Below are 15,224 nucleotides of genomic sequence, written 5' to 3'. Positions count from 1 at the left end.
TTTGAAAGAATATTTAAATTTCAGGTAATTAATTGCAAAGAAAATTTTTAAAACTTAACTGCGCACATTATTTTTTGATTAAATAAAACTATTACTTTTGCAACAATAAATTATTATCTGCTGCTACGAAAGTATAAACCACAAATTTTTCCTTAAACTTCAAAAACATTTTATCACTTTTCATGAACATAAAATTTCTTACTTGTATAACTTTTTATGAAGATAAAATTTACTACAAAAATTATCAGCAACCTTGAATTTTTCTGGCGATACAAAAAAAATGTACTCAAACCCTATAGAGAAATATTCTAATATAAAATCGTCTTTTTTTACTTTCCTTAAGCTTTACTATTTTTATTTTTTTCTACTTCTCGATTTTCAGAAAATTTTTTTTGTCATTACTCTTTAGATAGAAAAAACAAAATTCAGTGATCCAGATATTTATTTTTACAACCAAAAATTAATTTTACAAATAGCATAAATTATGATGTGATAGACAAAATTTTTTATAAAAATTTCAACAATCTAGACAAAATTTTGATTAGGAAAAATTGAATACATCCAACATTTAACATCCAACATCTAGCATGACAATCGCGGGCAGCAGTCAGGGAATGACTCTGAAAGTTTGTAACGGGTCGCAACGTTTTTCTGACGACAGCGACTTTCAGGACATCTAATTTCAAAACAAATTTTATTATATAAATAAAAAAAATTTCACTTAAAATTTTCTTACGTTAAACCTGACCATGAACCGTCTTCTCCGCAGGTAAATAAACCGCAACCCCACTGGATTGTGGTGCCTACGGTAATATTAGCTCCATTGGGATTGTTCGGATTCAAACAATTAGCTTTTACATAAACAATAAATAATAAGATAGTTAATAAACAAGTTAAAAAATGTATAACTTAAATTACAAATAAGCAAACTTACCTCGCGATTCGAGACACAAAGATGCAATCAGTGCACTCACAAATAAAACAGCAATAGTTTTCATGTTTATTTTATATTTATTGATTTACTGACCCAGTTGAACAGGACTTGATTACTAGTTAAATCTTTGATTGTCTCGATATTTATACGAAGTGTATCGATGTTATTCCGAACGCTAACGGATGTAGTGATAAAAATTTAAGAGTCATATTTATATAAATAAAACTATGTTAATAAAAAATATATGTTGTTTCGATGTCATTAACGTAAGCATGTATTTGTCTCTTATCGTAAAAGTTTAAAATAAAAACTTTGAGTTCAACAACTTGCTCGGAAACTAAACATAAACCTGGAATATTAACAGAGATAAAATAAATCTCTCGTGAATTAAAAATTATCATAAATAAATTACTGTATTGACGAATCTCAGTCATGTAAATTTAAAATGAGATAATACAAAATTTTTGTGATTTTATATTTATATTGTCGAACACAACAACTTTATTTTAAAATAAATTGCCTGATTAATAGATGTACTTTGTGTTTAACGATCGTAAATTTATTCAACGGTATACATTATAATTATAATCATCATAGTTGATAAAAATATTTCCATCAAGACGTTTAATCAGTCATTATTTATCCTCACCTGTGTCAATATTATTTTTTCAATAAAATTATTTAAATTACTTTAAAAAGTTTTCTTTTTCTTTTTAATTAAAAATGTTTTTCTTTAAATTAAATTATTATGTCTTTAAAAGTAATGGATAAATAAAAAAATTATATATTTCCGTAAGTTTAAAGGAAGTAATAAAAGTATTTATAAATATCAATATTACTCGAAACTTAGAATTAAAAAATGATGCGCAGAATCACCGGTACGGAGAATGAATAACTTTCAAGGTTGATATTATAATTGCTACGATCTAAACTATTAATACGTGTGATCTTAGGTTTATCATTATTCTTGAAGCGTAAACTTCTCAAGACAAACACTCGGAACCTTTTACACAGATATGTCTTAATGATTTAACATTTGTATTTGTACTTGCGTTTTCCTGTATTGACGTCCTAAAATTTTTTTTTTTGTGTGATAAAATAACGTGGAGAAGAGGAAATGGAAGCATTGTATCGGTACTTTATTTTGAAGGAAATCACGTAAAAACTATTCATTATTTCGGTACAAAATTCCATTTGATTTGGCATTTTTTTTTTACTGATTGTGGTTAGTTTAGATTTATTTGTTCTAAGAATCAAATTCTGGAAAATTAAATCGTCTCCATAATTTTTTTTTAATTTATCATAGCAAAAATTTCTTATTAATTATAACTAAAAAAAAGAAAGTTTTTCATGATTTCATTAACCAAAGATCAACATAATAATATTTTTTACATTCTTCACTGGTAAAAAAATTCATTTAATTAAAAAAAAAAAAAAATTGAGTCGAAAAAATCGTTTTGAAAAATTGATCATTTCAGATAAGCAGAAAAATTTTTGAAGAAAAAAATTTCTCTTGGTTTAAAAAAATTCAACTCGACTGAATAATTTTTTAGCTTGATTGAAAATAATCAAAATAATTTTCTTGGATCGTAAAATTTTTTTTAAATATAATTCATTTTTAATTCAAAGAGTCAACCAATTTGTTAATGAGTTCAACAATTTATTTCAAAAACAATTCCTTGCTTGAATTTCGTAAATTAAAACGACCGATATTCAAAAATGAAAGCAGTCGGATTAAATTCCAAACATTTAATTGCCATCATCAGCATCATTAGCAAGGATAACAATTATCTGGTTTCCCATCAATGTAATGGATCGCATGATCAATTAGACAATCGAACAATGGATGAATGATCGTATTTCTACCAGCGAAAATTTCAGACAAAATAAATAATAACTGCGTATAAATAAATAAATAATAATTAAAATTAACTACGCAGAAATAGCAGTCTAACAATGTCGGATCACATCGAATGTAATCTACAATATAACATCAAAAACAGAAACATGACCTGTATGAAGTAGAAGCTGGATGAAAACTTTAAATTCTTCATTAACAATAGCTTCCGCGAGTAATACCCACGCATTGTGTTGTGAAAAATAAAATAAAATAAAAATACCACCAACAGGCTTGATTACTAGACGAGAAAATAATATCTACGAATTATAGGGCTCTACCGGATTGTAAAAGCACATGTATCGCATCAGAGGAACTAAATCACTCGTTTCCGGAAATGCATAGGTAAAAACGGCTCGGGGGTGCGATCTGCTGGGGTTGTTTTTGGTAATTGGGCGGTTCGTGCCACGCATACTAATGCATTTATATCCGGTGAATGTCCAAATGACGAGCTCGTCCCGCTTCAGTGTACAAGTATAAATTCATTAATTTAAATCTCACAACAAAATCCAATTGGTACATCAAACCTCTTATTTTGGTGAACGAACGAGACCTGAACGCGAATACTATCAAATTTACATATAAATAACGCTGGCAGATCATTAATGTTTATTTAATTATGCTAATTTTATACCAAGTTAATGAATTTATTTAAAGCAAAGACTTAACGCGTCATTTGTTTGTTAAAATTATTCGTTTTATTGTTGTTTATTGCTAAAAACACCAATTTTAGTATTTGTCGATTACAATTTGTCAGGATTATAGACTGGAAAATTTTCAATCTCATGGCATGCACATTTATATTTACCAAACTTGTTTTTTACACTAAATTTCACCAAATTGTCTAAGTGTATATTAACCGAAAAATAACTAAAGAAGGTTAATTTGGAGGTAAAGGGCAAGTTGTTTGAACACATAAAGAAACCTGAGATGAAAGTATGAGAGTATGAGGCTAGTCGGGATTGTTGAGAAAAGTATTTCTATCTCACGGCTGATTGTACCAGCACGGTACGCATCCCCGTGGGCACTAAACACGAGATAAGAGGAGACAGGAGTAAGGAGTAAGGAGTGAAGAGTCAGGAGAGCACGTGTGTGCGTGAGACACATGGCAAAGCTTGAAAACCAGAATGCTGGCGTTGAGACTCATTGGTAGTCTGAGTGCAACCCCTAGGTTACTGTCTGCTAGGTGTGGTCGGAGGTCGTGTGGATCGCGTAACGAGTTGGTTGCTGCCGCGGGCTTTAAAAGCACCCATGCCAAGAATATATCTCGTTTGCTCCTGCCGGGAAATGAAAAATATAATGGTCGGCGAGATATTTTCTATCCTCTGTTTCTATGAGCTCCACGCTCTACTTCGCCCACTTTGCACACCGAGAGACTGTGCTACATAAGCTCAAGTGCTCCCATATTCTCTATCTCCATCTTTATCTTCATCTTCATCTTCAGAGCTTACAAGAGAGAGATGAGAAGAGATGGTATGAAAAGTGCATAACGTTTCACTGGATGATTGCAATATCCCCGTCTAGTGGCTCCAGGTTAAATATTATGCTGTACATATATATACATGCTTACATACTTACATACATACATACGAAAACTCACTGCAGGTTACAACTACTTTGCATAATATCAGCTAATCGGGATAATTGAAAAGCTTTTTCATCACTGCTATTTACACCCACTTGGCGCACTACCAACTTGATTTTTCACTAAAACACAGTTTTAGATCAAAGAAGCTCCATAAAAACTGCTATAGGTGCTAGTCCCGTGAATATAATTTGTATTAAAAAATATATTTGCAATAATTAAATTTTAGCCTATTTATGTAAACATTCTATATATTTTAACTATAATTAAAGTTAAAAAAAAATAAATATAATCAACAGGAGGAAACAAATTGTATGTAAAAATTACAGAAAATTAAATTGTTATATAATGTGCACAGTAAAAAATTTTTCGTCAAATTTAACACAAAAATTTGTGTTGATGATTTTTTTTACACAATCTGTGTTGAATCAACATACTAAAATGTTAAATTCTACACAAACATTTTTACACTTTACTCAATGACGAAAAATTTTTTACTGTGTGATATTTATCAAAAAAAAAACTGGTAAATTAACAGGAATAGATCTGTAAAAATAATATACTCGAAAAAAAAAATTACATAGCTATACAAAATTATAGATGAATTTCGCCATTTATAATTTTATATAGTTTTTAAAAATTTTAATTTTCTCAGGAGTAAAAATGTAAATTTAACATATTTTTTGTAACTTCAACAGAATTATTTTTTCCTTTCACATCCATGTACAATATAAAAAAATGTATTTCAAACCATATAAAAAATGTCGATCTAAAAAAATATTAGAAATGCTGTACAGTATAAAATAATTTTTTAATATTTTCACATGAATTTTTAAGATATTTCATATATTTCACGAATATTTATTTATTTTATACCGACAAAAAGAAATAATTTGGCACATATAATTTGTTTCAGTAAAATAAAAATTTATTTTAGTATAAGAACTCCGTACTTGGATGTGTTCCGAATTAAAATCCAGATTGATTCCGGAGTCACTTCGAACACGGAATGTTCAATTACTTCACTCCGGTACTCCGGGTGATGGAAGTGAATGCGGAGTATTTTTTACAGTGTATTTTTGTCATGAAAGTGTTATCATGACTCTTCCTATCTTTACATTTAATACTCCAATAACCTGCAGTTACCTCAAATATAATGCTCCTAGACAATCTGAATTGGTGTAACAAAATACTACATAAAAAGCTTTTGAGACGGTGACAAAACTCACTGATGCTATAGCTTGTTGTGGGGAAAAGTTTTCACATGATATCGAAAAATAAGATAACCGGATCCGGAATCTAGTGAGTACCACTACAAACTGAATACCAATTTCGTCTGTTGCTGAAAAAGATACCAGCTCATCTAATTCGAATACCAACTTGTCGAATAATGTAGCTGTATTTGTCGCTAAATTTGCTTTTCAGAATAAAATAATAATAATAGAAGTAAAATCTAGTAGCATCGAATTTTTTACACTGTCCACACTATATATTTACAAGTGTACGGTCTGGGTTATCAAGTTTTTAGTGGCCTTTTTTGGGTATCCTTAAACGATTAAAGCCCCAGCAACCAAGAAACGGTCGAGTAGCAAAAAAATCCATTTGTCATCGAATCCTGATGCGAAACAAATAGATATAGATATAGATGCATACAAAGGTGGATTTACCTAATGGAAAGGCAGTCGGTAATGACTGATTTTTTGTGTCAGTGATATCTTAGAGGAGTTGATGAAGGCTGACGTCAAGATATCCTGGTAGATACATCAGTCTTGCGTAATGGGAATATCATAGCCAAGCATCTTGACGTAGCGTAATCAAGGCTGCAAGAAAAAGCAATTAAGGCTCACGCACGAGGGTCAGATCCACCCTCTAACAATCGAGGCCAAGAATACCAAATAAAACCGAGTTGAATAAAAGAATGAAATAACCAAAATGAAAATAAAATATGATGTGGTTATGATTGGGGTATCGCGTTCCTCGGCTCACGAGTACTGTCCGATTTGATAGATAGAAACTTTGCTCTTTTGTATCGCTTCTCTATTTTGTCTCACACATTCACATGTGTACATATGTGTCTATCACATGCAAGTTTTTCAAATATCATTCGAATAGAAGATACAACTATGAAACACACAAACAAACAACGTAATGGCAATTCTAGGATATAGAATAGACTCTTTGTGGGAGAAGGGGTAGTCTACAAGATTGGCTGTATCGACTTGAGTCGTTTTCTCAACGATACCCCTAGGATTTGTGAAAACACGGGAAAAACTGAGAAAGAGATCCTCCTCTTTCTCACCGCTTCTCTCGGTTTATAGTATGTTCCAAGTGATAACAGCATTTTCGTCTGGAAAATTCGTCTCACACGAACACCTTGAAGTTTCTCTCATTCGGAAAAGTGGTCTCCGTAACGCGCGATTCTAAGAATTCCATTTCTTTTGAGGTGTTTTAGATTTTCCTTTGCGATTTTTCTTCAGCATTGTCTGGATCATATCGTCGTGGATCTATCGAAACAACTGTTCGATCTACTTGGACAATGAAGAATAACAAGTAATGAATAACACCTTTAGGTGTGGAGAGAATGAATTTGTTTTGACAAAAACTAGAGAGATTTAACTGTCTTTTTGTATGATAAAAATGCAAGGAAAAATTTAATCTTTTCAATCTTTTTATAAATTCGAAACTACTAGTTTGATTAACTTCAAAACTTCACTGATAAAAAGATTTCTGATATTTAATGAGTTTCATTAACTGTTAATAAATGATTTTTTATATTATTTAGTTAATTGATTCTTCTATCAGTTTTCAATATTAATCTTAAAAATTTAAGATCTATCAAGCTAGCATGGACTCGTCCATCAGGCATTGACTTGTTATTCAAGTAACAAAATTTATTTGTGGTGCTAAATTTGTTGCTTTTTTGTTGCTAATTAGTTGCTCTATTTAAAATATTGTTGCTTGTTTAGTAGGGGTGTGCGAATATTCGAAATTTCGATTAATTCGTTGCGAATCGAATCGAATAATTCGATTCGAAATTCGAAAAATTCGAACTATTCCAAAAGTTCGAATATTCGAAAAAGATTCGAACTATTCGAATAGTTCGAATATTCGAATAGTTTGAAAGATTCGAATAGTTCGAATCTTTTTTGAATCTTAGTTAAATTGAGATTATCTCATCGTTACTACATTCACAACTACATAATCACAAATTCTTTTGTGATATAAATTTATTTAATTATTTTTTAAGACACTTAGTTGACTTACGCTATTGAAATTATTCAGTAAAACGTGCAAAACTTTTAAATAAAATTCTTTTGGAGTAATTCAAAATATTTTCTTGTTAACCAATCAATTGGTTCGTTTTTTAAAAATTTATTCATTTTTATTTATCACTGACTTAATGAAAATAATTTGAGTGTTTTTATTTTTTTTAATCCATGAAAAATCTGAACATGCTTGTAAGAAATTTCGAATACGACTGAGCATACGATTTTTCCCACCTTCCATTACCTTCTTTACCTTAAGAGTCAGTTACTAATAGTGCTGTAAAATGGCGCACTACGTCACACACAGACACTCCGACGGTAAATAAAAATTATACCTTTAAAAATAAAAGAAGTGACAGCAAGTGTCATACCATCGCGACTGTCAAAACTGTATGTATATATTATGTGTATAAATAAATATACTAAACAAATTTAATTGACTATTGACAGCAATAACAAGTACAACAAGATTTAATAATCGCAAGACCTAAAATTTTAATTTAAAAAATTGAACGCCGAACGATCATTATTATTGTAAATAAATTATTAAGAATCAAAATCTTAAGTCAAAATTAATAGTTAAAATAATGTCATCTCAAGATTATCAAGAAGAAAGTATGAATGTCGATCTGGAACCAGACATTGAAATTACAGAAGGGAATGAGACTTTACCTAGTACGCAACGAAGTGCTGTTTGGACTTATTTTAAGCTCTGCACAAAAGAATTCAGAAAGGCAATTTGTAACACTTGCTCTGCTGTTTTGAAACTACCAACATGTATGTTAATGTTTATTTTTAAGTTTGATTATTTTTTTTATAATTAATTTAATTAATAAATATTTATTGATGAACATGTTATTCAACAGCTACCACGTCGCCTATGCTGAAGCACTTATTATCAAGGCATCCTGATCTCCACAGTAAGTGTCTTGAAGCGAGGAACAAACGCAAAATAATAGAAGACAATAATAATGTTGATGAATCATCAAAACGTTCAAAACTTGCGCCCATTTCTAAAGCTGAATTCGACCAATTATGCATGGAAATGATAGCAATAGACCTGAAGCCTTTTTCATGTGTTGAGGACAAAAGTTTTCGAAGACTTTTGAGTCGACTGGATAACACCTACGATCCACCTTCTCGTACTACATGTTCTCGTAGTCTTTGTCCTGATTTATATAATAGAACAAAACAAGAATTGATGAATAAATTAAAAAGTGATATAGCAGTAGGATTGATGAAATTGTCTTTTACGACTGATGGGTGGAAATCTCGGTCTGGACATCATTATTTATCTTTTACGGTGCACTATATGACAAACAACTCTCAATTAAAGAACATCATGTTAGGCATAAGACAATTTGAAGATCGTCACACTGCCGTAAATATAAAATCGACACTTGAAGATATGATGAGTGAATGGGACTTATTAGATTTACCAAATATTCCAATCTTTTTTACCACGGATAATGCAGCGAATATTACCAGTGCTATTCGCCATGGTGGTTGGCACCATGTTTATTGTTTCGCGCACACACCCCAGTTGGTGATAAAAGATTCTCAAAAGCATACTGAAGGGATCGATGAATTACTTAATAAGGTACAAACCACTAACTATTTTATATATATATATATATATATATATATATATATATATATATATATATATATATATATATATATATATATGTAATTACTAGCTGATACCCGCCCGCTTCGCTGGGCATGCAATAAAATTTTATTGTGTAACCTAGACGAAAAATATAAACAAAATGATTAATTTCATCAATCTTAACGAAATTATATTGCTTTTTATCTATAAAATAATTGTTTTTACAGCTCTGAATTTGTTAATAAATTACATAAAAAAAATTGGTGTCTGTAAATTCGGTTTACGGACGATCGTTTTATGTGATAACGTCATAAAGAAACATTGATGAAAAATTGCATTTTTTTATAAATTCCCTGAGAAAAAAAAAGTATTGAGACAAAGAAAAAAGTATTGAAAAGTATTGGTTTTTCTAGTCAATCCAATACTTTTCAACACTTTTTTCTTTGTCTCAATACTTTTTTTTATTCAGGGTTGAATTGAATTATTATCACTGAATTATCATTGTTTTGTATTTGAAAATTTAAAAATTTTAAATATTCAAAAATTATACATAAATTTTTTTTATCTCAGGAATGTGGACAAGATAGGATCATAATAACAAATTACATTATTATTTCTGCTTAAGCAAAAATAATAATGTAATTTTTTATTATAATCCTATCTTGTCCACATTCCTGAGATAAAAAAAATTTATTTATGATAACTATGGACGATAATATTAACTATAATAATTCAAAAATTATTTTAACAAAGAATAAGTACTTTAATCCTATTAATACATTGATAATTGAAAATTGATATAATAATTTAATAATTGATATAATTATTATTATTTATAATTAATATTAATTATTTTATAATTTTTTATTATTATTTTATTAATTACCGTCTATAATTATTATTAATTTATTTATTCATAATTAATATTAATTATTAATATTATCAATAATAATAATTTGATATAATTTGACATAAATATTTTTAAAACTGGTTAAAAACATTCATTTTTAATTTTCAAATATTATTTACAGTTTTTGTAAATTTAATTTAAGTAATTTGTTTAAATATTCACGAACAATTAGTTATAGAACAATATTCGAACTGCTAGCTCTGACGTCACGCAAGAAGAGAGATATATGTGTCACAAACCAACGCTTTGGCCTCTCTATCGTTTATTTTATCGTGCCTCTCTATCGCTTGTTGCGCGCTCTCGCTTGCACGCACAGGCTCAGGGGGAACGCGACATTTTTTCATGTGTGTTGCTGGTGTTCATCAATTTATAAGACGTTATCACGTCAATAAATATGTTATATTATTCTTTTGTCTGAGCGCCAACTTCAATAACGTTATTAAGATTGTTAATTCAGATTATTATTTCTTATCTCAGCGCCATTTTTTATAAAAATATGAATATTAGTAATCAAGATTATGAAATAAATCAAATATTAATTGAGAATATAAACAACAATGTTATTATATTAATTTGACTGAAAATTAACATCGATAAGTTAATGAATAAATTTATTTCTGCTTATAAATATAAAAATGAATATTTTTAATCTTTGTTATCAAGAAATTCATTACAAATTAAGTGGTATTAAAAATATATTTATTATTGTTCATTTTATTAAGAATTAACTTAAATCGACCGTTTTTTTATAATAATTTAACGATATCGTTGTGAAATTTTAGAGAAGATAAATCAGACACAATTTACCATGATAGTTTTAATTATTAAAATCAGTATAATCATTTAACAAAATAACTTAATAAATTTATGTTATATTTAGCTGTGTTATGATGTGATGGAGTTCATCCTTTATGATCATTACAATACATATTAGCTATTTCAGTTATTAATGATTTACTTATTCTTTCTTAAAAAAAGTATGATTATAAATTCCTACTGTCCCAACAATCAATCGATAAAATTTGAAATCAAAATGTATTTGCCTAACATTGTATAGAATATTAGTATTTAGTAACTTTCTACTTTTATTCTTATCATTCCTCTGAATTTAGTTAACAACCGAATTTGTTATTACAATTTATTTATTTTGACAGTTATTATAGCAACGGTAACCATAGTAACGGTAACCATAGTAACGGTAACCATAGTAACGGTAACCATAGCAACGGTAACCATGGCAACGGTTGATTAGCGGGGGTGGTTGTGGGGGGGGGGGTTGAGTTCTATAATTGATGGGTGCCACTGATGGTTTCTTAGGTTGGAGAATCAAAATGATATTTTCCCCCAAAAAAAAGAGAGAGAGAGATAGAGAAGGGGGAAAAAGGCACGGGAGATAGGGCACAGGAGGGGAAGGGAAGAATGAGAGGGAGGGGGAGGGTAGCATACGTGATGGGTGACGAAAAATCCATTTTGGCTAGGAATTGCGCAAAATTCCTTCTTATCTCTTGTCTACGGTAAAAAAGGAGTTCCTATGCCAAATTTTAAATGAATTGGTCCAATAGTTTCGGAGATCTAGTGATGAGTCAGTGGTATTTCGCTTATATGTATATAGATTTGAAAATAATTTTTTATAAACATTTTATTTTTTAAATAAAACCCAAACAAATTTAAATGTTTGCTAATTTTGACACTAAAATTAACTAACATTTTGCTTTATTTTGATTTTATTTAAAAAATAAATTAATTATAAAAAATTGCTCTTATCTTTTTTTTTTAATCTCTGAATAGGGAATTTTATATATATATATATATATATATATATATATATATATATATATATATATGCTATATATATATATATATATATATATATATATATATATATATATATATATATATATTCATTTATCTATTTATTTATCTATCTATCTTTTAGACAAGACGCATCGCAACGTACTTTCATCATTTGGATCCAGCACGCAGAGATCTTGAAAATGCACAGAAAACTTTGAGTGATGAACCTCCTTTAAAATTAATCCAGATGGTGAAACACGCTGGAATTCGGAGTTCGACATGCTTAAATGTATGAAGCGGTTACAACAACCGTTATCAGATGTGCTTTCGCGTTGCACTACGATACCTGGATTATCTGGTACTGAGTGGAGAAAAATAGCTGATGTTATAAACGTTATGGATCCTTTCAACGAAGCAACAAAAATCTCCTCTGGCTCAAAATATCCTACGCTGTCTATGATTGAACCGATCATTAATGAAATCAAGACAGAATTGGAGAATCTTGATTTTATCGAGGAATCAAACAATGATTTTGGTAATTTTTATGACGAAAGCGATGGAAGTGATCATGACACGACTGATAACAATAACAACAAGATAAATAGTATAGATGACTCTGACCAGATACCTGAGATCTACCAGAATGATGCTGATAAGCCATTAGCGTATAACTTCTCGAAAAATCTAATCCAAAGTTTGAACATACGGTTTAGTGAAATTGAAAGCGACACGTTACACCGCAAATGCAGCTTTCTCGATCCTCGGTACAGAGATTACTTATATTTCCGGATGAAAAAACAAAAGAAGAAATAAAAAAAGAGATTAAGGATGAAATAATAGCGTATAGATTATCGAGTGAAGTTTATCAAGTCGAGTCTGAATCAATTTCTGAGTCAGCTAGCGTTAAACCGACAAAATTTTGGGATTTTATGAAGCAGCGACGAACAAGTAAAGAAGAATCTACTACTATTCGAATTGAAAAAGATATCGACCAGGAATTGATTCAGTATTTAAATTTAACCGAGATCGATCCTTGAGATGATCCACTTTTATGGTGGAAGAAAGAATCAACAAAACTTCCACTGTTATCGTTGATGGCAAGACGATATTTGCCGATCCCGTCTACATCAGTAGAAAGTGAACGTTTATTTTCAATTGCAGGAGATATTGTGACAGAGAAAAGAAGTTCTTTGTCATCAGATAATGTTGGTCGATTATTATTTTTACATAAAAATTTAAATCGAACCATTTAATGTTACAGAAACTTAAAAAATTTATTTAATAATTCAAATTCTTATAAATTATATATAATTATAATAGTAATTAACGTTGTTGTTTTCATTGTTATAAGTTATAACTAATTTTAATAGATATAGAAATAAATGTTTAATATTTTGTTACTCAAGCCTTGATTTCAAGTAATATAATTAATTAATTTAAGTAAAATTTAAATAATTTAAGAATTAAATAGAATACAAAAGTACTAACTATTCGAATATAGCGATGATGAAGGTAAATATAAAAAATAAGAGATAATCTCAATTTATTTAAGATTCGAAAAAGTTTCGAACTATTCGAACAATTCGAATTATTCGATATTCGACTCGAATATCAAATCGAATCTTATTATTCGATTCGAGTGAGATTCGCACAGCCCTATTGATTAGATTCCGAAAAATCAATAATAATATCCGTCCAAGATGGGTTTTGCCGCTGCTAGCTTGATACGCCTAAAATTTATCATTTTCACAAAATCTCTAATTTTTTTCTAATATTTCGATTCACATCTTATTTGTTTTCGTTTTTTTTGTCATTATCATCTGATGTCTATTAAATAAAATAATGATACATGACTTTAAATCAAAGTTACGAATTTTCTAATCAAAGAATTTCGAAAATTTAAAATTAAAGACTTTGAATTAACCCTTCGAGCCGGTTGCTATGAAAATTTCTCTCAAGCAACAACATTCAACTTATAGGGCGGCGTTATAGTGCAAGTGAGACAAAAAAAACACAACAGGTACGAAGGGTTAAAGAATTTTTAATTCGAATATTGAAATTACAAATTGAATTAATTAATTAATATAATTATCTATGATTGGTCTAACCATTTCTTTCAATATCTAATCCAGGATTATATTGAATGACTCTGGAAAAAAGCTAGCAAAATGCCCATACCGAGAAAAATGCTATCCATTAATTAGCACTCTCCGAGATAGGGATTCGAGATGGTTTCAATTCGCTAATTCCCGCGATACCTTTTTTAGCTCCTGTTTAGTTGGCAAACTCGTTTCTGGCTTAAGTCATCTATACAAGCTTTCTTTTGTTGCTTTAATACCAGGCTGTTCATACCAAGTTTGTGGATGTGTGTGTGGACCATATAAAGTACATTGCTACCGGAATAGCTTTGTTATCTGGTTATAGTCGGCAACAGAGTCCAGCAATCCGTTTCGATCAATCTATACGAACGACAACGGATGAAAGCTCGACAAATAGATTGAAACCGGTAGTTCGGTAGTTGTAGTGTTCTATCGTCGAAGGCTAGACGCTCCTGTACTTATCTTCTGTCTCATTCTCTACTCGAGAGAGACACTAGCACAAGGCTAACTTTTTATTTATTTTATTCTACGAGTTTTAGATTTTTTTCATCCTGTTATCAGAACAACGTAATCCGGCAAATAAATCCTGTTCGCTGCAGACGCCACGAATTACTCGGGGGCAACAACCAACTCTTATATCGACGAGACACACTGCGTCGATACCAGACCTCACCGATCACCGGTGTTGTATATATATGTTTACGTTTCTTTACTCTCTTCTCGTCTTCGTCCTCGTCCTGCTTCAGTTCTTTGGATCTGATATTTCTACGACAATAACGAACTGTCCACTCCTGCCTGTCCTCTTTCACCTTCCTTGCCTCTATCAATTTGATCAAATCTACTTTGTGATAATAAACAATAGATCAGTTCTAGGAATTCGATTTATCTAATTCAATTTGAAGTTGGTTATTGTTGATTTCAAAATTAATGTGAAGAATATGTTTTACTTTCATCTAAAAATCAATTATGCACTGAAAAAAAAACTACTTGATTCAGGAAAAATATTGTCTGAAAAATTTTCGCCTTATTTCAAGATATTTAGTTTGAATTAATTCAAAAATCAAATTAAGATAAAAATTAAACAAAATTATTGTTAGTTTTGGATAATTGAGGAGTTGAGTTTCAAA

General features: G+C 29.9%; 1 protein-coding gene across 1 annotated transcript; it reads left to right on the top strand.

Annotated features, from left to right (window-relative positions):
- The first annotated feature begins 8,269 nt into the window (after positions 1–8,269).
- On the top strand, positions 8,270–12,293 carry LOC123261454 (zinc finger BED domain-containing protein 6-like). The gene is made up of 3 exons (XM_044723047.1): positions 8,270–8,459; positions 8,549–9,282; positions 12,141–12,293. Exons 1-3 carry the CDS (start codon positions 8,270–8,272, stop codon positions 12,291–12,293), a joined length of 1,077 nt encoding a protein of 358 aa, XP_044578982.1.
- The last annotated feature ends 2,931 nt before the right edge of the window (positions 12,294–15,224 follow it).

Source organism: Cotesia glomerata, linkage group LG3, assembly GCF_020080835.1.
Source record: "Cotesia glomerata isolate CgM1 linkage group LG3, MPM_Cglom_v2.3, whole genome shotgun sequence".
In the NCBI taxonomy this organism is placed as follows: Eukaryota; Metazoa; Arthropoda; class Insecta; order Hymenoptera; family Braconidae; genus Cotesia; species Cotesia glomerata.
The sequence above is the reverse complement of the archived record's forward strand: the minus strand, read 5'-3'. Positions and strand labels throughout refer to the sequence as shown.